Source organism: Amphiprion ocellaris, chromosome 7 (genome assembly GCF_022539595.1).
Source record: "Amphiprion ocellaris isolate individual 3 ecotype Okinawa chromosome 7, ASM2253959v1, whole genome shotgun sequence".
Taxonomy (NCBI): domain Eukaryota; kingdom Metazoa; phylum Chordata; class Actinopteri; family Pomacentridae; genus Amphiprion; species Amphiprion ocellaris.
This window is the reverse complement of record NC_072772.1, coordinates 32,470,303-32,497,618: the sequence shown is the minus strand read 5'-3', so window position 1 is coordinate 32,497,618 and position 27,316 is coordinate 32,470,303. Positions and strand designations below refer to the sequence as shown.

Here is a 27,316-nt window from a genome sequence, read left to right as displayed (position 1 = left end):
CACAAATAAAGGAGCTCTTGGTTTTTCCCAGCGTTACTGAGTCCAAAGCTGCTGTTTCAACACAGAACGTTCACATGCATCCACAAACCTCTCAGCACTCAAACACCCACAGACAGGAGGCCGGCTGGACCGAGGCTCGGCGGCGTCCTCAGACCCACGAGTCGGGGAGTCGCTGAACTTGTTGGTCCGGTTTGAAGGCCTCCGTGTGGTCCAGTAGAAGTCCACGTAGTCGGTGTTGGCTTTGAACCGCAGCGACTGGCCTCCATCAGGTGGACCGGCTCGTCCTCGTAGGACTCCTCCTGTAGCCTTGAGGGAACCACAGGAACATTCAGTAGCTGTTGGAGTTCTTCCTGTCAGGCTCATGGTAGAACAGCTCTGAAGTATCTTGTACTTGTCTTATCTGGAACAACCCAACAGCCTAAACTGTTAACAGCGGTGTAAAGAAGCAAACACACAGGCATAGATTAGGACTCAAACTAGATTTATTTTAGAAAACAAATCAGCTTAATCAGCTTAGAGGCATTTGTTCACACATGTGGCTGAATAGGAGGCCGTCCAATCAGATTCGAGGTCTTCACTCTGTAGGTTGTTTGTTGGGTCAGACTCTTGGACCTCCATCAGCTGACATGGATGTTTGATGGTCTTCCTCTCTAGTGCCAGATGATTCATCCATGAATTCAGCAGCTACAGACTGAAATGAAGCTCATGCTGCCGTTATTGAATTCCTGTTCCAGATCAAATGTTCAGAGCTCACCTTGAATGCAGCCGTCTGCTGTCTGATAGTTTTTCTCATTGTAGTCTTCAATAAAGTCTTTTTCCTCATGTCAGGATGTGGTGAGACTCTTTCTCAGTCTCTGCAGACGTCCCTCATTGTGCATCTCCAGAGAAGAAACAGAAAAACTGGTCACTGCTTCAGCATCAAACGCTCTCCAGCATTGAGAGTGTTTTAGGAATTCATTCATTGTGTTGTGAACTTTGAAGGAGCAGAAACTTTACAGCTGCCAAAGATATGAGCTCCAATTCTGGATGTTTTAGGAAATCAAGTTCATCAAATGAACACTTGATTTTTGCTGATAACTCTCATTAAATTACTGAAGAAATCCAACATAAAAAGCTGTAAACTCTCAGGCAGCTTTTGTTAAAGTTTGTCTATAATTCTATCATCATGTTCTGGAACCAGGACTCTGCAGAAGTTCCTTCAATCAGATACTTGTGTGTTTCTATTTAAGGCCTCAGGTTTGAACGTACAGCAGAGGATTAGAAAGGAGTGATTTTAATGTTTAAATCAGTCCAGTAAATGTTTGGAGTAAAAATGATTCAAATTTTGATTTAGATAGATTTGTGTCAAATAATATTGTAGAGTCTCACTTAAATACATCCAAATGAGTTCAGTGTATTTACATTTTATAGAATATTTGATTTCTTAATCTCAATACTGTAGGGTCTGACCCTAAATATTATAATAATGATGTCAATTTAAATAATATTTTAGTGCAGAGTCATAAACTTTAATCAGCTAAACTTACATAATAAATATCACTGTACAATCTTAACCTGAACATTCATATTATTGAGGTAAATTTAGATAAATCATGATATTCTAGAGTCTTAACTGGAATATTTCTAACATTAATCTTTTTGTATTGTGCTGATAAACAACAATAACCCGACTTTCAGATAATATTATTGTCTGTTATTGTGATCCTAAATTCCTCCACATTCTGGAACTTTAAATGCAGCAGGTGTAGGAATAAATAAAAATAAACTCTGTTAATTTCCACATTATACATATTTATTTATTCTTAATATCTCAGACTGAATGGTAGCTGGCAGTAAAAACAAACTCATCTGCTGGACTGAATTTCCCAAAATGGAAACATGGACAGAATTTAACACTCATGTATCCATGGCAACGCAAAAGTTTCTGCTTCTTACCAAAGTTCACATCACAAGTAAAGATTTTAAAGTAAAACTTCAGGGATGACTGCTGACCATAAGTATTCTGATCAATACTTCATGATCAATATCAGGACAGATGTTACAATTCCAGCTGTTGCATTAGACTGCAGTTATTCACAGAGAAATTAAAGCATCACATTCCTCATAAAAACTAGATGGGACTTTTATTAAATAAAGTGTTGGTGAATAAACAGTGTAAAAAGTGCAAAGCAGCTCCATTAAATCAGGAGATGTGAGACTTCCACAGCATGGATCACCATCTGCTGTGTTGATTCATAGCTGAATGTCAGAATGAACTGAGCTAGAAAAGCTGCTTTGAGCTGCAACATTACGGTCTGACAATCCAACACCATCACAGTTTTCATCTGGTTGTTTTGCTGCAACATGCTGTGAAGTTCAGTTTTTACCTGAATCAATCCAGAGATTCTATTTCCAACCAAGACTGGAATAAAAATTAGAATGTTATGAGGTTATTAATGCAACTAAAACCTTTCAGATGGAAGGATTTACTTCTAAGTTCTAATTCAAGTTTCAGTTGGAGCACATTGCATTCACAAAGAAAAACAGCGAAACCTTCATAGCAACATTTAATAAACCTAAAGCTTCCCTGTTGGCTCATTGGTGGAGTTTGTTACTGAGCATCTGAACCTTAAATCCAGTGAGACGACCATCTTCAGTCGAGGCCAGTCAGAGAACTTCAAGACCTTCCATCGTCTGGACCAGATGTGGCATCATCTCCTTCTGAACATCTGGATGACAGGAGAAAAGACAGAAATCAAACACAGATCACAGAAATACAATTTATTCACTTTCATCATTTTATAAAAGCAGCATGAACTTTATTAAAACTTGACAATATCAGTAATGAAAGTAAATGTTTTTATCTTGTGTTGAAGCTAAATTTAAAATCAATTTTAATGACAGTTTATCCTGAGAGGAGTGAGAATGGAGCTTTTCTTTCCTTTTTAGAATATTCCCTCAAAATATTCTGTTTATTATTGGCTTTAGAAGCATTTTTCTTTACTTATTTATTTTTAGATACCTCAGACTGATACACTTTGCTGGTTTGCAGATAATTTCATGTACAATGACAATAAAGATCTTCTATTATAACATATTTTGCTAAAACAAGAACTGCAACCTTCTCAACCATCTCTCAGGCTGCAAAATTCCAACTGTGACCAACAATTAGTTGATGTAGTTATTATTATAATCTTTACTGAACCAGCCCTGGAATTAATAAAAATCTGTATATGGATATGATTTTCTCTGATGGAACCACTAAAACTGCATCCAATAAAGTAAATCTCTTCTGCACTGCACACATACTACACTTTTGTATAACTCTGGATGTCAGAGTAAAGGCAGACAGATCCACCGATCAGCCACAACATTCTGACCACTGACAGCTGAAGAGAACAACATCCATCATCTTGTTCTAATGCAACGTTCTGCTGGGAAACCTTGACGTTCATGTGGATGTTTGACATGTACCACCACCTAAACACTGCAGGACAAACAACCCCCTAGTCTCCATGGCAACAGCAGTCCTTGATGCCAGCTGCCACCCTCAGCAGGACAAACTAAAACTACTCAGGAGTGGTCCGAGGAACACGACAGAGCTAAGCTGTTCACCTGGGTTCCACACTCCCCACATCCAGATCTGATGGAGCATCTGTGGGATGGTCCAGGATCAGCCTGGTCTAGGTAGGACCCACCCTGCAACCCACAGGATCCACAGAATCCACAGGACATCCCCAGAGGTTCTGATGAACCACTGGGTCAGAGGAGTTTTAGCAGCATAAAGGGACCAACACAGTATTAGTCAGGTGGTCAGAATGTTCTACTGTTATATTGTCATGCTGATTATATGATCAGTAAATGTTACCATCAATTATAACGTCCACATTGATCAGGAAAAAAAAAACTATCAGTTCATTCAGAAACTGTGGGGTTAAACCTAAAAACACAGACCTCAACAGCAGTTTGTTTCAAAGCAAAACGATGTTTTCCCAACAGATGGCACTACCCTCATGAATGGAGCATCAACAAGTGACGTCTACAACACAACAGAAATGTCTGGAAGCCAGTGGCCACCACTTTGAGCACTTCTTGTAATTGTAGAGGCCAAAGATAACTTTTATTAATCTCGTGATGTCTGAATAAATTTGGTATTGAAATATTTATGCAAGTGTTTCTTTTCCTGATGTGTGTAAACATTATTTTGGCTGACTGTGTATAATGGGTTTCTGACAGGTCACCAATCAACAACTATTTATAATAATGACAAACATACCTGCATTCTACAGGAGTGATTTTCCTCATGTGCAGGTAAAGATGTGTGAGGAGCTTAGAGATGACAGGAGCAGGAGTCATCCTCACTAATTCAGCTTCCACCTAGAAACAGAAAGACCACAAACAAACACACTGATATACTCTCAAACGTTCAACCTCACAGCCTCAAAATATCTGTTTCGGAAGTGTTGTGTTTCTAAATTCTGCTGAAAGCATTGACAGACATTCTCTTACAAGGTTGTGTAAAAAGCAGCCTGTCCTCTGAGCTACTGAGAAATCTTCCTGAACAAAGTTTCTACGTGTAAATCAGCTCAACAAAAACTAAAGCCTCAGTCACAGATAACGGGTATCACAAATTATAAACAACTTTCTTTGTTAACTCAGACTTTCTGCTTCAACCTCATAAAAAGGGGAGTTTAACTCGTCAGGTGACTGAAAATGAACGGCTTGTGCAGTTCTAGATCCAAAAGTAGGATGTTTCAACTCATGTTTTACTACAAATACATGCAATAATAAATAAATACAATGGCTGGTTGTTAGTTTATTCACTATTAATGTCATTTTATATACTGGATTGAACTTGAGCAGTGGAAGAGAGAAGGAATTTGATGAAATTATGGAGATTCAGACAGGTAATATTGTGCAATGTTAAGTTAAGCGCGATTTAATTCAAACCAGCTGAATGTGAAACTTCAGTGCAGCTGAATGGGTTTCAGTTAACCTTAAAGTAAAATAACTTTTTTAAACGCTAAAATACACAGCAGAGAAATACAGGTTGAGAAGGTCATTCTAATAATGAGGACAGCTGCTGCAGCAACTAACACAGGTGTTCAGCGGTAAGTTAGCCACCTGTGTTAATTAGCCCGCTAGCTAACTTAGCCGCTTAGCTAGCTAACGCGTCCGGACCAACTGCTCAAACACGACAAAACACAACTCTTCACAAGTCGCTGACTTAACGTACAACAAAACAACGCTACAGGTTAGAAGTATTTATCTTCTTACCGTGTTTTACTCCAAAAAGAAGGTCAACAGCAGCCAGAGATGCTACCAGACGTGCTAACCATAGATATATAAAGCAGACTGGATACGCTAGCGCGCTGTCTTCTATAGTATCTATGGTCTGACCAATCACTGCTCTCTGGCTCCGCCCTCTGAGAATCTTGTCGTTTGGCTCCACACTTGCTGATGACCACTTCCGGTCTCAGAAAATAAAAAAACGGACATTTTTTCATTTCTGTCTCTTACTGATTTTACTTTCTTGTTATTCTAAATATAAAACGAAAATCAAAGCATTTAAAAAAATGTATATCCCTTTTTGATCATGAAAAGGAAAAACGCCTTGTGTTTCAATTTTAAATTTTGTATTTTAAAACGAAAATCAAATAACGACTCGTTTTTTGTTTTTCAATACCTGTTTCAGAACGGAATATCCAATTACCAGATCCGTACACGGACCATGGTGTTAGTCGTCTGAGATATTGCCTGTGACAGATGCACAAACAAATGATCGCATCTCTCGTACCTGCTGATCATAAAATAAAACAAAAACCACCCTGAGAGAGAGAAAAAAAGCTTCTCTGGCGTGTTTGTGTTGTTCTGCTGTGACGGCGACATGCAGCAGCCCGAGGCAGTCAGAACAGCTTGATGTGGTTTCACTGTTCTCTGGCTGACTTCCATACATCACCCAAAGCCTAATGTTTCCCGACAGGGCTGGCGTGATGTGTTGGGGTCTCACAGACAGGTGGACAGTCCGACCCGCTGGGCAGAGCCGAACGTGTCGAGAGGCTGCTACACTGTGATTAAAAATGACTCTGTGAGATACCTGCAGGCGGTTCTTTGTGGCTACCGGAGGAACAGTTTGGCCATGAAAATGTTTTTCTTTACTATCTTTTATAAGAGTCTTATAATAAATGACATCCCACACTATGGGATTAGGTTAGGTTTTGGATTGGTGCTTAATTAACAAAACATCATGCAATACATCTCATTCAATGTGCTGGAGAATTAGTCTTAGTGCTAGAATTAACTTGGCTCATCTACAGGATGCTCCATAACACTCTAAATTAGTTTAATTCATCATTATATGTGCATTTTTAAATAAAATTTTATTAAATTAGACAATCCTGATGAGAATAGGTGCACTGTTTGTGCGCAAAGATTGTCTGTTTGGGCGTTTTTGATACTATGAGAAACACTAAAACTGGATTTTTCCAAATATTAATCACAACTTTTGATTGGATTCAAAGATTTTTCAGCATCAAAGTACAGTAGTGACAGACAACTGTTGAATAAAATGTCAGAAACATATCAACAGTGTTCTAAACCAAAATAATATCATGAATCTGCAAGAAAAACCTGAAACAGAGATCCAATTTCCCACCAAAATTACCACTGATCGTGACATTTTCAGTCTCTGCTCGCTAACATTCTAAAAAACAGGCTGGGAAACAGACTGTCCACATAATGTCCTACAAATGGGGTTAAATGTTTGGCCTTCTTTTGGTTATTCCCACATGCACACTGTTTTGTACTTTACTTTGTATATATCTTAATATGGAGATGGAAAACACTAAAAGTGGACTTTTTCAGTAATTAATTATGACTGTCTAATAAAAGCTCTTCAGCATTAAAAGTACAAGTAGTGACAGACAACTGTGGCATAAATTGTCAAAAACATGTCAGAAAATGTTCAAAAATTATCAAAACAATCATGAATCTGCAAGAAAAACTTAAAGCAGTGATTCAATTTCCCACCACGATAAGATTTAGCAGTCACATTTTTAGCCTCTCTGCTAACTAACAAATAGAAAAACAGGCTAGGAAACAGACCGCCCATATAATGTCCTACAGGTGGGGTTTTGTGTTTGGCTTCCACAGTATTTTGTATCTTAATAAGGAGATGGTATATTAGCAGCGAAGGGAGCTGAACATCATTAGATCAACACAGCGGTGCATTAAATTATTTATGGTCTTTCTAACATAAGCAACAAACCAAAGCACCATTTTGGACCTTTGAAGAACCGTCTTGTCTTCAGAGTGCAGAGGGCTGCTGGCTTCTCATAAACTGTGGAAAGACTAATGTGTCCTGGTGGGTTTGTGTGATTTGCAGGGCTGCGAGGTGAAGGGAGGTTATTAGTGCAGAAATAGAACGACAACTGCAATAATAAACTTCGCTCCTATGCGCATTTCCAAACTGGAACTCCACGATGAGCGAGATATCAAATAACATCTGGACTATAGGAGCCATATGATGTTGTGTAACTCAAGATATGCAGCTCATTGGATTTAAATAGCAGTAAATAAAGTGTGTATATGCTGTACTTAATAGAGCAATATGGAAAGAAGACACCACCCTTTGGACATAACAGATACATGATGTACCGTCACTTAATCAGCTCATAATTAGCAGCCTGCTAAACTAATGTGCCAAATGGAAGCAAGAGTCAAGCTAATTAATAATACAGAAATGTACTGTATTATATATGTATACTTCATTTTCTTGCCTGGTGTTCTAACTGATTTATTTTTTCTTTATTTGTTAGAATTTGTTAGTAAATCTGTGCTGCCTGTTGGGAGTTTTGGACTCACACGGGTCTTACAGTACCTACAACTGCTAGCTTCATTAGCATTTCTGCACTTGTTTAACCTAGCCTAACTGAAGAGATTGACTCATATAGCACTGTGTAGAATGGTCTGACTCAACAGTATTATTGTTCTATAGAGGTAAAAAACACCCTACTTTGTTTTCACTTCTTTTAAAATCATTTACAGTTATCTTGGGTGGTGCTAAGATCAGGATATAGTGATAGTGCCCCTTTAAAACAATGATGGAGGAGATAGTTTTGGTGGAACATTTGCATGCAGGGTTAATAAAATAGATAATACACCAAAAAACATATAAATAAATAGCATGGCCGCCTTATTGTATGGTCCAAATCCTCAGCAGAACATAATGTTTTCAGTGTGATGATGCTGTTAAAGCTGAATTTCCTTGATACCTTGGTTACTACAGTGTTTATCATTGAATTTAAATTCTCATAAATATAATTTTAGTTTTATTATAGTACATATCCATATGTAAATTCACAATATCATGTCTGTCCATACCGGTAAATAAATTAATCCTGCCTTGTACATTGTCTTTATTATACCTTTATTACATCTTTATTTTCCCACTTATTGTACTTCTATCACTCTTGTCCTGCTTCTTATCAATCCTAACTTATTTGATCTTCTCTCACTCTCTGTGGTCTCCTAAATCAGCAAAATGCAGAGGATGTAGCTACATTATTAGCATTAACTTTTAAGGTTTAAAACTTACCGAATAGTTTGATCTGAGCAGCATTTTACTGAATAATTCCTGTAACAGAAGATTAATTTTATTTATTTTTTACTACTGATAAACTGACAGCTACATACTGTTACTTAAGACACCTTAAGAGGCCGTAATTGTTGCCCTAAAATAAAATAATCTTCAATAATATTGTGCTGCTGTTAGAGATTTCTTCATTTGTAATGAATAAATCTGAATATAACAGTTCAATAACAAATGGAAGGTGGGTTGATTTCACTGATTATAGTGTTTACAGAGTTGGAACAAAAGGCTGATCAGATTCTAAAAACTGTTGCTATGCTCAGGTAGTCTGTCTGCCACACCCATGTCATTTTCAGAAACGAACCTGCAGATCTAGAATTCATGACTAATTTCTCTTCATCCTCACTCAGAGTTCCTGCACATATTTTTTTGTGTTTAGCAGATTAGCCTTAGACGCTTCCTATATCCTCATTATGCTAATCTGTCCTCGTCAGCCCACACAGCAGCTCTGCAAGCGTCTCTCTCTGCTTCGGCTGCTGCAAAACATCATTTCTTATTCCTGTTTAAATCATCCTGCACAGCTGCTCTGGAGGATTCACTGAATTCAGACCAAAGAATAAAACAAAAACATGCATGTTGGAAATAGGTGAGCTGAAAATATTGTCTCACCGAGGAAATAAAGGATGTATAGGAGTCTCTTCAGTAGCACTACAGGTTTATATTGTGGTTATTTCAGCCAACCATGTGTGAAATGGTGGATTTTTAAAAAATAATATGACTTCTAAGGTCTCTTCTTAGCAGCCTGTTGCGAGCTTTGTCTGTTTTCTGTTGGGCGCTGGAGAGCTTTTAGTTGAAAACATCTGCCTGCTGCAGCTGGAAACTGTCGGGTTCAGGTGATAATTCTCTGCAACCCCTTTAACATTACATGCAGTCATTTAATCCCCTGTTATTATACAAACGCTGATTAGAGCAGCATTAAGCTTTAACTGTCGTCCAGATGTGTCTTACCTTCGGTGCAACAAGTTCCAGTTTCTTTCCTGAAAACAATCCAACAAATCAAAGAACAGCAGAGGAGAGAAATCAGAGAAGAGCAGTAAAAAAACAAACAAACGGTGATTTATGTTGTGAAATAAGAGGCAGAGAGCATGTAGATAAATTGCATTTTTATGTTCTTTGCAGATTTTTTCTTTTTTTTTCCAAAAAAGGAGAAAAACACCAGAGAAAAGGGGAGCAGGACTTATTCTGGTTTCGCTGCCACCCACAGCAACAGCGGTTAGACACATGAAGCACTGCGTAGGCTTCCCTTTGTACCGTAGAAAATGTATTTATTAAAGCATAGGCTTCCAGAACAGAAACAAAAGAAAAACCAACAACAGCTGCAAGATTGCAGAACATATTATGTACCATAAAATTGATAAAGAAACTCACTGTACACACTACAGTGCTTTTTAAAATCACAGCTTTTGCAGTGTAGTTATGGTCGAGATATATATGTATATATATATATATATATATACATACATATATATATATATATATATGTATATATATATATATATATATACATACATATATATATATATATATGTATATATATATATATATATGTATGTATATATATATATATATATATATATATATATATACATACATATATATATATATATGTATATATATATATATATATGTATATATATATATATATGTATATATATATGTATATATATATATATATATATATATATATAGATAGATACTATTAAAAGCCAATATCTTATTAGTCTAAATTCCATATAAAATAGATCAGAATAAGATTGCAAATCTTCTTTATATCACAAATAAAACAGTTTATTTTACTTTTAAAATGTATCGGTTGAATCTTTGCTGGTGCTCATTATGTTAAAATCAACAGAGAAAACAACTAATTTGAGTTAAGGTGGAGTCAGCTTTTACTGTGATTAACAGCAGAACAAAAGGAAAGTACCCAAGATGCATTTAGAGAGCAGCAATGGTTGAATCCTGCTGTTATTTTATCAGCTCCATATTAAAAACACCCATTAAGGTGACATTATAGAAGATCACACCACATTATCTGCATTTTTACCCACTGAGTGACGTGTTTCTGACGTGTTGTTTGATTTGTTTTTAACCTGACATTAAATAAAACCCCGTGGAATGAAACCCTCAAAGCAACCTACCAGCAGACGCTGTTGCTCGGCGAGTAAATTGCTGAGGATTAAGCGACTGTGTGTCTTTTTAGATTGGAACCATCTGCTGGTTTGTGCAGGAAAAAGCCCTGCTGCCCTCCTACAGGGACGTACGGCAGGTTGCTGGAGAGCACAGGTGGAGGATGGATGGTATTTGGTCGGTTTCTGTGAGCATTAATGGCTGAGATTCATCTTTAAGGTTTCAGAAACCTCTTCATCCCTCAGCCGAGCTATTAAAAACACAAATGTTGTCTTCCTGCTCCTCCATGTGGAACCCACTGTGGGATTCATTACCTTAATCATTTCTAACAATCTCTAATAGTTAGCAGTTCAGAGGGGAAGCTGACGGGTCACTTGTTAATGTTGCTGCCCTCTGAAACCTCGCGTGTCGGCTGTAAACACTTTCCCCGGGGAGAAGCATCCAGTCTAGTCTCTCCACATAAATCATTTGCTCTGATGCTCTCTAGGTTCGTATGTTCCTTCACGGCTGCCTGCGTTGCATCTTTTGCATGTGTTTTTTTGGTTTTTTTTGCAGTGCAGTTTGACGCACCAGCAGCTGCTGCAGCTCGGTGCGATTCTTTATCAGGTTTGTTTCCTTCTTCACCTGCAGATGCAAACATTTCATGCTGACCTACTTAGAAAACCGCGAATATCCACGTTAACTGGGAATGTAGGCTACATGGATGCGCCGCTTCCACGCAATTTATCTTCGTTCCTACTTCACAGGGGGACGACGTGGGAATTTCAGTGAACATCTCCTTCGGGGTTTTAACCGGATCTATTCTCAGATGAATGAGGGAGCATGTAGGGGAAAAAAACACAGATATCAGTATGCAGCTTCTGAGAGGAGGCCAGGTGAGCTATTAGCTTTGTTAGCGCTGACACAGATGGATAACCAGCGAGGATGAGGAAAAGACTTAACAAGTCGGGGCATTTCCTGGGCAGGACGGTTAATTTTATGATTAATTAAGCGACTTGTACTGATTGGAGCTGCAGTTAATCTCACGGTTCTGGACAGTTTATAATAAGGTCTGCAGAAGCCGCACACCTGAGCGGCCCAGTTTCAGGGAAGCTGGCGGCTTTATGGAGCTGCACGCCTGTAGAAGTGAAGCTAGTTTGTGTGGAAGATGCCTCACAGGTTCACTGCCTCTCTACAAACTTGTGCGCAAAAGTAGGGCAGCTGTGACGGAAATACACTCTTGAACAAACAGATCTGTGGCATAGAACAGTAAAATATAGAAACACTTTGGGTTCGGTAGACTTGGTCTGACTTACTTTCTTACTCCTTCCGAAGACACATTTCTCATTCTTATTGTTTTATTACTCCACTGCGACTGTTTATTTAATGCAGAAGATGCGTATTTTCCACATGGACAAGATGTGTGAGGATTTTAATCCTGTAGTCGCGAGAAAGCAACTTTTAAATCTTAACTTTTGCAGAGGAACAGCTGAGCAAAAAGATCAAAAGATAAGATGCAAACAGCAGCAGGTTCTGTGCAGACACCGTTTGTTTCTAGCTGCACACAGATCAGGATTTTGTGGTCATTTTTAACACCGTTTAACCTCAAACCCGCTGAGCAACTTACCTCCTGCATCCTCAAAGGCCTCTGCGGTTCTTACACAACCTACTGCACTTTGGGAGCTGATCTAAGGCACAATATCGTTCATCACAACATCCCAGCGGCCGAATTTTAAAAACCACTCTTCGGTTGAGGAGAGAAGTAGTAAACACACTCACAGTAACCTTTTTACAAATATGTTGTACAGAGATGCTAAAAGCGACCGAGTGAAGATGTTTATTGAAGGACGAAGTGCTCCAGAGCCACAAATAATCTTGTTGATTCCAAACAGGAGCCACCATTTTGAGAACTCAAGATCAACTCTGAGGAAATGAATTGAATAAATAATAAATAAATTGTTTTTTTTTGTGACCATAGCTGGCATCACCTTGTTGTTGTTGTTGTTGTTGTTGTTGTTGTTATCGGACCTGGTAATTATACTGCGAAAAACATTTTGGGAAAAATCAAAAAGAAAAATAATCATTAAATAAAATAAATAATAGTTAACTGATAACTAATTGGGTCTAATTTATAAGATATATACTTATAGTATTAAATGTGAATTTAATACATTTAATAAATAAAAAGTTATGAAAATAGCATTTTAAAAAACTTTTTTGTAATTTTTAAGTAATTTTTTTCATTTTGGATTTTTTGTTATTTTACGCTAGATCTGTAAATTCAGTCTTTTTTTGCAGTTTTATTAATAATTTTGCATATTTCACAAGTTTGTAAAAGAAGTGTGCAAAAATGTTTTCTAAAAATCTGTAAAATTAACTTTTTTTGTAATGTATTTGATGATTAATCTGCCTGTTTTCGAGTTTCTAAAGAGAAGTTTGGGTGTGACGCTAAAGAAGCTCATTGTAATGCGTTTTTTGAACTTAAAATAATTTTTTTTAGTGACTTTCGTGGTTTGTTTCTTATTTCTCATCCCTGTTTGAATGCACCTCAGTTTGTCAAACTGTAAATCGACACATCGTTGTTCATCTGGCTGCGACATTTGGTGCTGATTGTGATTTCTGTCTCTGGTCTGTTTCGTGTGTTGCTGGTTCAAGCTGTTCATGTTCAACAGCTAGCATCTTTTCTTAGCTTATTATACATTTAATATACACGACTGGTGAAAACTAGCGATGGTTCATTGACAGTTTGTACAGGTTTGTGACACACGGAGTTCACGTGATGAAGCAGGTCTCATGCTTTGTCTGATTCGCCCTCATCTATCTGATTATCTGCAGATCTCTCTCCGTTTCAGCATTTGGTGATTTGTTTTCTGTTGCTGAAGGTACATCCTGCACCACAACAACTGCTGGGAATATCGTTATGTAACGTGTTCGAATTGCAGCGATTGTTCAAATGAAGCGCTTTTATTCTGCATAGAAATTATTTACCTCTCAGAATCTAATAGTCACAAAGTGCATTATGATCTCCTGAGCGCCGCCTGACACCGCGGTTTGGATTATGAGACTGTAAACTTGTGTCACTTTCATTTTAAAGGATTTTAAAGGAATTTCGATTCAATTTCTTCTATTTACAGCTCTTGGTTTTTGCCAGTTCCTACTCTCTTCTGCTTCAATCTAACATCACTGACAAAGAAACTGTTTTTCTTTGGCTCCACACCAATCAGATTATCATCGCCACTGCAGCACTTCAACCTCCAACAAACCAAACCCAACCAATCTGCTCAAAACTGTGTAAAAGTCTCCTTTTTCATATCGTAGTTTGACCACCAAGTGTAAATATGAACATTTCTGTACTCATGTTTTCGTGACACCCTGTAAATACTGTGTGGATTGACTAATACACTGTAAAAAAAAAAAAAAAAAAGCAGTTTTTTAAAGGAAAGTTTCACCCACATGCTGTGTTTTCTTGTTTGCATTGACCCACTAACCCCATCGGGAATCTAATCACACCACAACAAGCCGTGACCTTCTTGCTGGAAGCCGGAGGAACTTCTTTAGTGGCGTATGGAGAAAGGTGTGTGGGAGGAGAGTGACAAGAGGTTGGTCGAACCATGCTGTGAATTTGTGACTCCATTTCCCAGGGGGCTTTGCAACAACAGCAACAAAAGAAAGAAAAAAACAAGCCACTAGCTCGCTTAGTCGATGGCATGGAGAGGCCAGAGGTCACAGGAGCTGACTGGCTGGTTGGTTGGTTGGTTGGTTTGTGGAATCATGGTGGATGCAGGTGTTTGTTGATCAGATGACTCTGGTGCACAGGAGGATTGTGGGTAGATGAGTATGTCAGAGAGTTGAACCCCGCCCCTTCTCCACGGTGATGTGTGAAAGTGGATCAAAAACCTGCTCGTCTTTATTCTGGAGCCTCTCTAAGCCAACTAAGCGAAGCCCTCTGAACATCAGGCGTCACGTCGGGTCAACTTTAACTCCTGGAACTTACCTCTGAACCGTCACTGGTTCTGACTTTACAGACAAATGTGTGAGGGCTTTACTCCTTAAGACTAAAGATGTTACTTTGCTTCAATGGTTTATTTTACCCATAACCATGTACAAATAAACAAAACCTTTACAGCTTTGTATGGTCACACATTTAGCATTCATTGGTCCATAAGCACTCCTCACGGCGACATGAAAACACTGTTATGAGACGCCGGCTGATTTCTAGCATCGGCGTCTTCAACGTTGCACTGACGTCACAAATGTACCATCCATTCTAACAGTTTTCATTGCAAATAAAAATAGTCACATGCAATGATTGAAAAAAATTACATTACTTCATGTCACATAGAAAGTAAGCGAAAAGTTCCATCATTTAGAAATAAGTACTCTTCAGAGATTTGTCTCTTTTTTTCTCCTTTTTTTTTTTAAGTCCTAGACATTCTTTCAACAGCGTTGTTGGTCTCATTTGGGTTGTAAACATTAGTTACAGCGCCGAGCTTCGGTCAGCTGGCCGCGTAGCATCTCTCAAGAGAATTGGTCAATCAATGCTTATCAATCAACTGATCGAGAGGAATTGGTCAGTAGTCAATCAATCAAGGAATACAAGGAATTTGTCATAGCAGGACATGATCGTCTTTGGGCTCAGTTAGGGGCAACAGGACACCAGTGAGCGACTGGAGAACAGACTAAACAGTAGATCTATATAAGACACCCTGAGAATCACAACTACGTCTCTTTCATCTGTCATCCCTTCTTCCTATCCTCTCTCTTCCTCTATCTCTTCTTCTATGGAGCGATCATAGTCAGGTGGGCGTGGCCTCGTCAGTTGAGGAAGATGGCTGGTTGGTAGGTTGGTTTTGTTGTGGCGGAAGCCGGTTGCCATGCAACTGGCTCCTCTGTGGTTGGCATGGAGACAGGTTAAGGTGGATTCTGACCTGGTAAGGTAGTATGCAGCACGTACAGTAGTATGAACAGTAGAATGTAATATGCAGCTCTGGGGAAAAAAACCTGAATTTGAAATGGATTTTGAATGACGCTGAAGAAAATGAAGAGAACAAGTGAACCTCATGCAGATTAAAGGGTCGGTTCCGAATACCAAAGTATCTTCACACCTAACTCTAGCTTTTGTTACGTTTTGACATATCTGTCAGAGATTTCTGTCACCATCCCCCCAGAAATGCAATTTTAATTTGTTGCACAACAACTACAACTACTTTCGACAGAAAAAAATAGTCCCAATAGAACAGTTCTCAGCGAGGTCTGTGGTTTAACCAGAGCAACAGGGACACAGTCTCCCTTAAGAGAAGGTTGGTGTTAAATTTTTAAGCGGAAATTTGATTGTGAGCAGCACCACAAACGTAATTCTATTCACCTCCACGGTTTTGGAGCAGAAATTACAGACAGATAGCTCAAAACCTGAACGTTTGCTTTGGGCGAACCGACCTTTTAAAGCTCAACCAGCTTGAGGTAAACTTGTCTTAATTTAAGGAGCGCTTTGTTGAATTAGTTGAAAGGTGAAAACACCAGCGATTAGCAAAGCGAACGTATTTATCCCCAGATCTGTCGGCATGTAACAGTAGATTGTGACAGTAGTATGTTATCGATGGAGAACATCACATGGGGCTGACGTGGTGTGCAGCAAAGGATGGCGCAGGGGAAGGCGGTAGTGGTGGACAGTGATTGGTTGATTTGGTTGGTCAGGTGACTGAAGGGGTTATGGACAGTCGAGTTGAGTCAGATCACATGATGAGGGTTTGCAGCTATAACGTCAGGAGGTTCCATCAGGAAAGTATGGAAGCCTGACAGGTTTTAGCTTTTGGTGAACACTGGACAGAACACCCACCCCGAACCCCGCAGACCCACAAACACACACCGCACACACACACACCGAAACAGACACACACACATTTACCCACAGGTACCATTATTTTGCATAGACACACAAATAAACACACAGGTTTGTTAACTCTTGCGCACATTCACGACAAACACACACACACACACACACACACACACACACACACATTCAGTCCCACCCCCAGACTTGCGATGTGTTACTGTGATGATGCAGAGTGTGGTGGAAGGTGAAGAATAAGACAACGGAAGACAGGTGATGCTAAAATGAACATTTATAATGACTGCTGTTGCTGTCGCAAAATAAGAATCCTTAAAAAAAGACCTCATATATATTAGCACTAGATTGCCCACTTCACTGGTAATCCACAAGTCAAGAAACACAACTCACTAGGTTTTTTTCTCTTTACAAACACAATGCTACAATTACATTAAATATTCAATAATCTTTAAGTCAGTTAATGAATGTTGTTAAAAGCAACCACTAAAATACTAAAAAATAAAAACAAAACAATAATAATATTAATTCACCTTTTTCCAGTCGTTCCCTTTTTCTTGTTGCGTTGTTATTTATTAATAGTATAATAATAATAGTCTGAGAAATAAATAGCTCATGTGGTGTTCTCAGGGCGATGGGGCAGGCAGCATAAATCAAGAGTGGAGCTCAGAGCAATGCAGTGAAATGGTGGGAGTCTAATCTCACACTTTTAATACTTTCAAAAAGGTCTCTGATGTGGCGGCGCAATGTGGAGATATGATACAAGTTTGGCTCTGCGGGCAGCAGGATGGTTGAGCAGCAGCCGCAGACGTTAATCATCTCTAAAACTATCTCTCTATGTTATGTAAACTAGGACTGTATTGCACAAAAGTTAGCAGCTCAGCTTCCTCGTTTTTTGCAACCCGGGAGGAGCTTAAGTTTCTTCTTCTTTTTTTTTTGTTTGTTAATACATTTTCTCTTTTCTGTCCACCTCCCCGGGTTTGTTCTGGAAACCGAGTCGAGCTGTTTTCCACGATGATATGTCTCTAACACGAACATTTTTCAATAACTATGGCTTGATGATAAAAGATACTAAGTGCCACTACAACTCACTGTCAGGAAAACATCAACGAATGTACAAAAAACAAGCCTACGTTGAGAATGGCTTGGACTACTTCTCAAAAGGTTAGTATTAGTATTCGATGAGCACAGTTATCTAAAGAGTTTTTGCTAGCCAACATGAAAGCTAAACAGCGAATACAGTAGGTAAATCAACACTAATAACAACAGCACAGGTTAACACAGTAGAACTAGAATAGCCGATTATACAGGCAAGACCTAACTATCGGATACAGAGGATGGAAATGATCGTCTGCCGCCTCCACTAGTTTCTCTTTATGCTGCCGGCCCCGTTCTGCTCAACACTTCTCTCTTTACAGCTCGGCAAAAAATCTGACAAAAATATTTACAATGAGAGAGAAAAAAAATGAAATTGTGGAGAAACAGTTTGTTTAGTGTTTTATCCTTTTTTTTGTTTGTCTGCATTTCTTTTTTTGGGATTTTTTTCTTCCTTTCATAGTTTTTTTTGTTCTTTTTAAATTTTTTTTTACTTATATCTCAGAGAACTGTCCCCAATGATGAGCAACAAACAAACAAACAAAAAAACCAAAAAAATAATAATCCAATCATATCAGCTAGCATTGCACAGTCTCAGAGAGGTTTTTTTGGGGGGAGGAGGAAAGGGGGGGAAGATGGAATGGAGGAGTTATCGTCCAAAAAACAGTTGGATGAACACAGAAGGGGGATAAAAGAGGAGGAGGAGGAGGAGGAGGAGGAAGGTCAATAAAGTTCATGAGGGAGGAGGAGGAGGGGGGAGGTGAAAGTTCAAAAAAGTTTCAAGAAGACAGAGGATGGCTGCGCAGCTGACGGTGCGGTAAAAACACTCCCCCACGCCGCTGCACGGAGGGGAGGCAGTGCATGTGTCGGCGTGGATGTTAAACGACAAAAAAAAAAATAAAAAAAATCATCATTAGAGAAAATGGAGTTTTTTTGAATCTTTCCCATCGAGAAAAATCAAATGGAGCGAGAGCGAGAGGGTTTACAGAAAGAGAGAAAGAGGTGGGGGTATAAAAAAAGAAAGAAAGATAGAAGGGGGAGGTGAGGAGAGTGAAAGGTGCCCCCAACACTATGGCACACCATCAATGAAGTCCCACAGGCTGAAGAAATGACAGAATTAGGAAAGCAGCTGGCATGAGCGGTAGGTAGACAGGTAGGTAGGGCTTTTTTTTGTTTGTTTTTTTTAAAGCCAACCTGCAGAAAAGGGGTTAATCCTTGTCGGGGTGGGGGTGTTTGTAAGCTCTGTGGGGGGTGGTGAGGAGGAGGAGGAGGAGGAGGAGGAGGTGGTGGTGGGGAGGCAAAAAAGGTGCTGTTCAGTTTGAAGGCGTCATGAGCGACATCATGTTATGAGGGGCGGAGAGAGAGAGAGAGCATGCTGGCTTCATGGGTGCTTTCCAGGAGGAGATGGATGTCCGACACACAAGAACAACTCAAAGTAACGCTTGGAATGGTAGTAGTAGTAGTAGTTGTTGTTGTCTTTTTTTTGTCTGTTTCCTCCCTGTTCTATTTTGGCACTCGAGAGAAGAGACTCGTGGGAGGCAGAGGAGGGACAAAGTGTGTGCATGGTGGTTGTTGTTTTTTTGTTGTTGTTTGCGGGGCGAGGAGGAGGAGTGGGCGGTGAAAAGTGCAAAAAAGACAAGCATGGAGGAGTGTGTTGTTGTTGTTGTTTGTGTGGGTTGAAGGGGAAGGGGAAGAGGGGTAAACAGGCTACACACAGAGAAATGGCATTTTGTTAAAAACTGGTTTTGGGGTTAGAGCATACAGTACAAATCAAAAACCAGGAAATCACACATAAAAAAAAAAAACAACAAAAAGAAGGAACAGAAAAACAGTGATATGACAAATGCAGTCTACAGTTGCTGGTGCTTCGATTCGTTGAAGGAAATAAGAGGGTCGGGGTCCCGTAATGTGTCATCGAGGTGGTTCGGGAGGGTGGGAGGGGGTGTCGAGTACGAAGTGGGTGGGTGTGGGTGAGAGTGGGTTTGTGGAGGTAGGTGGGTGGTGGAGGAGGAGGAAGTGGAAGTGGGGGGGGAGGTCTGATGTCGAAAGAGCCACACACCCACTGAGAAGCAATGAGGTCACCTGGCGGGCAGGTTTTAGAGTTCCTCTACACGTCACAGTTAAAAACAAAAGAATTAAAAAAAAAAAAAAAAATCATACATGAAGTCAACAGCTGGCTAGAGACACCACGAGCACGGAGCTGGCCTAAAAGCAAGACAGAGAGAGAGAGAGAGAGGAGCATGCACGTCTAAATAGAAAAAGCTGACCTACAGTAAGGCTACACATCTACAGTAGTCTGGCACAGTGGATCCCCCCCTCATTCCACCTCAGCTCGGCCTGCCACGCACAGAAACAGCAGGAAGTTTAGTGCAAACGAATGTAATTCTGCAGCGGGACGGAATACGACCACGCTGGAAAATCCTCAGAGAGATTTTGGCAAAAAAAAAAAAAAAAAAAAAAAAAAGCCAATGAAGCATCTAATTAAACTAAAAGAGAGAGAGAGGAAAGAGAGGGGGGATTTTCAAAATATTACCACTTTGAGAACACACTGGCAATGTTTCCTGTTGTTTCTTCTACCCCGAGATCAGAGCCTTGGATTGCATATTAAGGGAGCAGAGAACACAATCTGTCCCAAATTCTGCAGTGAGGCGCCCGGGGGGAGGCGGATTTTTTGTGGCGTTATTTTGGGTTCGTGAGGCGAGGCTCTCTCTCTCCGTCACAGATGCTCCGATTTGAGGTCGATAAGGTGCAGATCAATGACAGGACAAGCTCCGAACGTATAGAGGAGGTGGTGGTGGTGGGGGGGGATATCAAAAAAAAGGACAAGACAACAGAGTTATACTGAGAGCTCGACTCAGCGTGTCGAGGGTTAGTAATGTTAGAAAACACACGGAAACACATGGAAGCCTCTACTGCACGCCAGTGGTCAGAAGAGTGATATGCAAACTCATGGAAAAGGTGAGTACATTCATGGACAATCTCTTATCTTTATTTTTGTTTTTTTTTTTAACGATAACTGAGAATTTTTTCTTTTCTTATTTGTCCAAGCTCGCTCAACAAGTAGCAAAATAGTCTTAGGTTTGTTCGAGAGTTTTGTTCGTGTCCCTCTGAGGAAGGTTTGGACAACTCAACGACAAAATACTCATTCTGGTGTAAAATCAAACATTTTGTTCGATCCAAGGACTCGACAAAGAACGATTGAATGCGTGTAAAACAATATCAAAATGCTCTACCCTTATCGGCATGCAAAGATTTGTCTCCAAAAATGAACAACACACACTGCCTAATTTTTTTTTTGTTTCTTTGATTTTTTTTCCATATTTTTTGTATTTTTTTCTTGTGTCCACGCTTCACTTGGATATCATGCAATATAGACGTGCAAAAAAGATAACATCTATTTCCACAAAATACATTTTCATCGTTAACTATAAAAGGCTGTGTTTAAGAATGCTATCTAGTCACATTTTTTTTCCTCTGTCAGCATTATTAATGCTAAACCTATCGCTCTATTGATTCGTCTAGCCCCAGAGTCGTTAGTGCTGTTGCATCCTGGGAAACGCTGTTCCCAGGGGACTGGCTAACACTTGGCTAACATGGCGGTCGCTCCTTTTGTGGCAGGAACAGAGAGGGCTTAAACAAACTGCTGTACTGAGGCGCTTTGTCCATTAAGTCTACGTAGATCTTAAAAACTGTCGTGGGAACGGCTCCCTTCCTATGTATTTAATTATAAATATGGTTCATTTGGCACTTTTCACATTTTTCTTAATATAAAAGTATGTCTCCTCTTAACCTAATGTGGTTTTAAATCAACACATTTACACTTTAACTCTTATTTTGGCACACTTGTTCTGGTTAGAATTACACTATTGTTAACTTATCATCAGCTTATAACAGAGCATTGTATTACACTGCCACTTGAAACTAGCCTCTCCAGCTAAAAGGACAGATTTTCGATATGTTTTTTTAACCTTGTATTTTCAGTTATTATTAAATAGCAGCATTTTCCACAAATTAAAAAAGAAAAAAAAACTCGTCTTACGTCGTGTAAACCTATTCAACATCTACGGGTAAATCCAAAAGCTCCTACAGCAGACGGAGGATAAGGGACAGGACAACACAACATGCCACTAACATGTATTGCTTCCGGTACTTGTCACATTTTATGTCGATCCCCTAACGTTAAGATAAGTAAAGAGGTTGGCCGCTGTGTAAAAGAGAAAACTTACTAAGGTTTAATTAATGAGATGAAAAAGAAAATCCGTCCCGTATTAATGAAAATAAATGGAGTTTCGGTGCAGTTTTGCGGCTGCAGACTTACTGTGCTGCATGCATGCATGAAACACAACGCAGGTTTGGAGGAAAAGTTGGAAAAACTAGTCAACATTTCAACTTTGATTGTGAAAATTTATTAATCTGTGTCAAAAAATGCTTTTTTTTCTGACAAACCGTCCAAAAATGGATGAAAGCAGCAAATAATCACATTAGGAAACCTAAATCCAGCTGCCCAAAAGTCACATAACCTGCACAAACTGAAACTAAAAACCAGTTCCTGAATGCATACAGCACAGTGCAGCTCCACAGCAGAACAAAAGCACACCTTCCCTCCTTCCTTTATGAGGTTTATGCCGTAAAATCCAGACCAACCCTACCAAAGACAACATACTCCCTCACAATATGTGTTTGTGCAACGAGATATCCCAAAATCAACAACGCTTCTCTGCACTGATCCAAACTACAGCTATAGGAGTGTTTGTGCACTGCGCCCTGCCAGCTACGACTTTCCTCTGCAGGTGTGTTTGTCTTCTGCATCAGGTCGTCTCGGGCCTCGGAGGCAAAAAAAACAAGAGGAGAAAGACTTGGTATCTGTGTGGCGTTCTGTCGGGGCAAGCAGCAGACATGCATTTGATCGTAACACCAGACATAGTCACCCATGGAGCGATGTGGTAGGAGGAAGAGGGGGTGTGTCAGGATGGGAGTGCACTGGAGAACTGAGGACGGGTGGGAGGGTGAGGAGAGTGTGGATGGTGTTAGATGGGAGTAAAGAAGCCTCCTTACCAAGCTGCGGAGATAAACCCTCACTGGCGCTCCAACAGAGAGTGACACATTCAGTAACACGGTGGAGGATTTTTTTTGGGTCAGATTGGTTTCCCTCCCCTCACCAGGCTGTTTAGGTCATAAATCAAATGCACCCCCTCCTCGTTTTTTGTTTTTTTTGTGGCATTTTACATTCCGCCTGTCAGAGTTGAATATCTGTCCAGGGATTTGCCCATTAAATGTGCAGTACATTACCAATTTGTGAAAAAGACACAGCTGCGATAGATAGAAAATTGAATTTAGAATTTGTTCCAGTCTCTTTGATCTGCTACTGGACACCTAACACTCCCCCAGCATCCCGCCCTCGAATCACAAAACACTTTTTCCAAGACAACAGGTAAGTGGAATCTAATTGATCTCAACTTGTGACCTCAATTGATTGATCCTCTTCATCGACCTAGTCTCTTTCTCCTCCTTCCAAATTCAGATATGACGTGCATTTCTGCTGAAGTTCTTCATATGCATTCTACATATATTTCATATATGTGTATTTTTTTTCCCTGCCATACAAAAAAACCCATCCAATCATGATGCCATCTACAGCACACATCCCTGACCTCACAGGTCGAGAGAACCGCTCCCTCGCTTCACAGTGCATTAAGACAAAAAAAATAAATTCAGTGTACTCCGATTGTTAAAAAACAAACAAAAAAAACACGACACCAACAAACAAAAAAGAAATCAACAACAAAAGAAAACAACAGCATCTTCAGCAGCCTCGTGGGTCTACAGTGGGCAGTAAACCTGTTGCCAAGGGAGACCTGCAGTTTGCCAAGAGGCAGAAATGAGCTCAGCTCCCTGGACGTATGTTGAAAATGTCTCGTCTGCCCTTTTCCTCATTGGCAGTTGGACGGTTGCTTGATAAGGGCAAAGATCAGTGAGACTATTTATCTCCTTTACTGATATGCACGCTGCCTTAAAATAGCAAATCTAACGAGCGAGGCTTTGCAGATTCAGCAGTGGACCCCAGACAAACGACGTTTCCCTCCGTCAGTGTTTTCCTCGCAGTTTGCATTTTTTTCTCAGTAGTACGTTGTTAGTCTTAAGTGCTCTTTGCTTGATCTAGTCTGTGGCTCGGGTTAATCTAAAGGGTTTTGGAAGACCACAGGCTGAGCAGCAGCAGCGAATCGGCTGAGAACTCGTCTCAGTTCGGCTAAATTACATCAAACTTCAACTACGGATATAGACAGCAGTGATATTTTGCAGCATGAGCTAAGCACGATAACCGGGTTTCGGGTTAATACAGCCGCACTGCAGCCTGTGGTGTGAGTGGTTTTGATATTTTCTCGCTAATCTAGACGTCTTACTGCAGTCTGCATCATAGATATGGTGAATTCCCTTTTCTAGCACCAAATATGGCATCGTAAAAGTATTGTTTCAGTGTGTACAAGTGTGTGCGTTCCCTGTTCTGCTCTTTGACTGGATATACTGTAGAAGGTGATCCTTCACTGTAATGATCTTAATGCCTGGGGCGGCTTTCTTACTGGACTTAAATAAGACATATATTACACTATGTGACATTTACTATTCATCTTCAATCCACTTAAATTAAAACAAATCAAAAAATAGTCTCATTTACATTCATGTCAACCTGAATTCACAGATTAAAAAAAAAGAAGAAACAAAACCCAACTGAGCTTTATATGGGTGAACTCATTAATAAATAATGACGATGGTGATGATCCCTACTAATCATGACAGTGTCATTAATAGAATTATCACAGCAGACTGCAAGAAATAAAAATGCCATAGATCCTGTGTGTTTGCCGCAGCTTGCACAGTATCACTCTCGTCGTTTCTAGGTTTTTCGCACTACGTGAGGTCATCAGCGTGCGCCTCGGCATTCTACGTCTCAAACGCTAGAGCCGCCATGTGGGGGGGAGGCGCTACGTGCCGTAACACCGTCCCCCGCGGCACTGCACTGCTTGTGGGATACATCACAGGGTATATAGGGGGGGAGGGTGTGTGAGAATAGAGAAAGCTGACTTTTTTTCCTCCCCATCTCCCTCCCTCCGATCTTGCCTCGCCCGTCCTCGCAAAAAGTGGGTGAGGAAGAAGAGGGAGGTGAGATCGTACGGGAGAGAGAATAGGGTCGTTTCTCGTCTCACACACCGGGCTGAAGTTTGCAGTCTTGCTCAGTATAAAAAACCCTTGTAAAAGGGGGTGAGGGGCGGGGCAGAGGGGGCAAGTAGTGAGAGGGGTATTTGGGGGGTGGGGTGTGGGTAGAGGGGTGAGTCGAGGGGCTTTGGGGCAATTCTCCTAGAAGAAAAAACCCTACTGGAGGGTGACGGGCTGCAGGGGGGGAGGGAGGGGTAAGGGTCGCTTAAAAACGAGGGGAGATGTCGGGCCGGGGTGGGGGGGGGAGGAGGGTTGTACCCGGTGAACCCCCCTCCCACCCCCCTCATCCTCCACGCCCTCCCCCTCCCTCCCCCCTCCGCCTCACCTCCTCAGGCAGTCGGCCTGTCTACATGGCATTCAGCTCTGTCCACATAATACACAAACAGACAACTTAATTTACTAAACCAAACAAGAAAAACCAACAAAAAAAAACAAAAAACAAAAAAAAAAAACAAAACAATAAAAAATCCCGAAAGGTCAAGACGTTAAGTAATAAAACCTTATTTACATTTTACACATTTTTTTCTTGGTTTTTCAGCGTAATAACTCGCTCCTCTCCCTCCTCGTCTTCTCAGCACATTTTTGCTTTTGCGTCAAAATTTTTTTTTTTAATAGAGAATACTGAAAACACGCAGAAGAAAACGGTGCGAACGATTCCTTCCGACATTCTTGCTCTCCTCTCCTTTTTCCATTCTCACTCTCACTTTTTTTATACTCCTCCCCCAAGCCCCCACTCTTTTTTTTTCCTCTTTTCCTCCTCGTTTCTCATTGGCTGTCAGGTTTAGCCCACCTTCTGTGGGTTGGTGGCGCGTACCCCCTGCTCGTAGGTGATTCGCTGGCTGATCAGGTACTGTGCAGCCTGCGTGGCGGCCTGGGAACCTGTGATGGTCACCTTCCTGTTCCGAGTTCCGGGGATGAACTCGCCTTTCTTGGAGATCTGGATCCTGGCACCGGTCAGCTCCTGGTACTCCACTAGCGTCTTCCCTCCTTTCCCCAAGATGGCGCCCACGAGGTTCTCTGGCACAGCAATCTCAACCACTTCCTTCGCTCCTTCTGCTAGCTTCTCCGTGGCCAGTAGAGACGACGCCACCAGTGGCGATGCGGCGCTCAAGTAGCCGTTGGTTGCCCCTGTGGCGGCCGCTAGGGATCCCAGGGAGAAGCCTCCAAGGCTGGCTGCGGGATGAGCTGCGCTGGTGGATGCATCGCTGGCGTAGGATGCTAACAAGTTAGCTGCGGCTGCTGCTGCTGGGTTGGCGTTAGCTGCTACGGCGGCTAGCACCCCTGAGGCTGCAGCAGGGTTCAGCCCCAGGCCCAGAGAGTTGGTGTTGTACCCATAGCTGGCCAGTGTGTTGAGGGCGGAGGTGATGGCGAGGAGGTCGTTGCCTGAGAGGCTGGACATGGTAGTTGGGAAGGCTCCGACCCCAGCCAGGCCTGCCTGGCCGAGCAGAGAAGAAGCCGTAGCTGCTGCAGCGGCTGCCGCGGCCGGCATGACCTCGGTAGAGTTGGCGTACGGGGACCCGGTGGGATTAGAGTTGGCAACGGGTCCTGTGATGTTGGAGTAGGAGATGTTGAGGCAAGAGGAACTCTGCGGGTCCTCCTGGATCTTCTGGACGATAATCTCCACTGCTTTTCGGTTCTGCTCGGGCTCGCCGCTGATGGTGACCACACGCTCCTGCAGGTTGATGCCCTCGGGCTTCTGGGATAGCTGGACCCACGCCCCAGACTGCTCCATCACTGCCTTGACTGTAGCTCCGCCTTTACCGATGATCAGCCCTGCCGTACTGTTGGGGACGATCAGCTTGGCCTGGTGGGAGGGACGGGGAGGTTGGAGAAAAGACAAAGAAATCACAGGTTATTACTCTGTGACACACGTTAGCCAAAGTTCCAGTGAGTGTGCAAAATACAAGAACAAAAAATGATCTGAACAGAAAAACATAAGCTGGAGACGTTCCTGTAGTCATTGAACAACTGCATTTTCTGCCGTAGGGATGCAAATTTTAAACAGTTTTCTTAACCGATATTTAACAGCTTTTATAATTGATGGATCAATAACACAAAATTAAATCAGTGGGCATTATTCTGTAGCTGCTTTGAATATGCTCATATCAAGTGGGCTATTGGACTTCACTGAAGATGTCAAAACATCACAGGAGTCTTAGTCATGGCACCCCTTTACGAGCTAAACCCCCACGACACTCTCTGCTTGCCAACCTGGAACTGCCTGTAATCCAAATAACCACCTCCTCTGGTTACTACAGTGTTGAACAGTAAGAGGCTCCACCTGGTGGCACAATCAGGTACTACAGCTAATTTACAGTACATTTTCTGACATGCATATCCTTCATCTTTTGCTTAGTTGGTTTAATTGGTCCCAATATTAACTGCAATTAATAGAATAATCTAGAATCATTAGCATCCCTGTGCTGCAG

General features: G+C 41.0%; 1 protein-coding gene and 1 long non-coding RNA gene across 3 annotated transcripts in view; both read right to left on the bottom strand.

Annotated features, from left to right (window-relative positions):
- Nucleotides 1-464: 464 nt before the first annotated feature.
- On the bottom strand, nt 465-10,047 carry LOC129349359 (uncharacterized). Its single transcript, XR_008602341.1, has 3 exons — nt 5,257-10,047; nt 4,256-4,356; nt 465-2,708 (listed from the first exon to the last, which is right to left on the bottom strand). It is a non-coding gene; the product is annotated as an uncharacterized LOC129349359 (long non-coding RNA).
- A 4,752-nt stretch (nt 10,048-14,799) lies between these two features.
- The window catches only part of nova2 (NOVA alternative splicing regulator 2), a 116,824-nt gene continuing 104,307 nt past the window's right edge, over nt 14,800-27,316 (bottom strand). For both annotated transcript variants that reach the window (XM_055012069.1, XM_055012071.1), the window contains one exon: nt 14,800-26,691. In XM_055012069.1, coding sequence (XP_054868044.1) covers nt 25,669-26,691 — 1,023 coding nt within the window. In that variant the 3' untranslated portion in view covers nt 14,800-25,668. The remainder of the gene's footprint in view (nt 26,692-27,316) is intronic.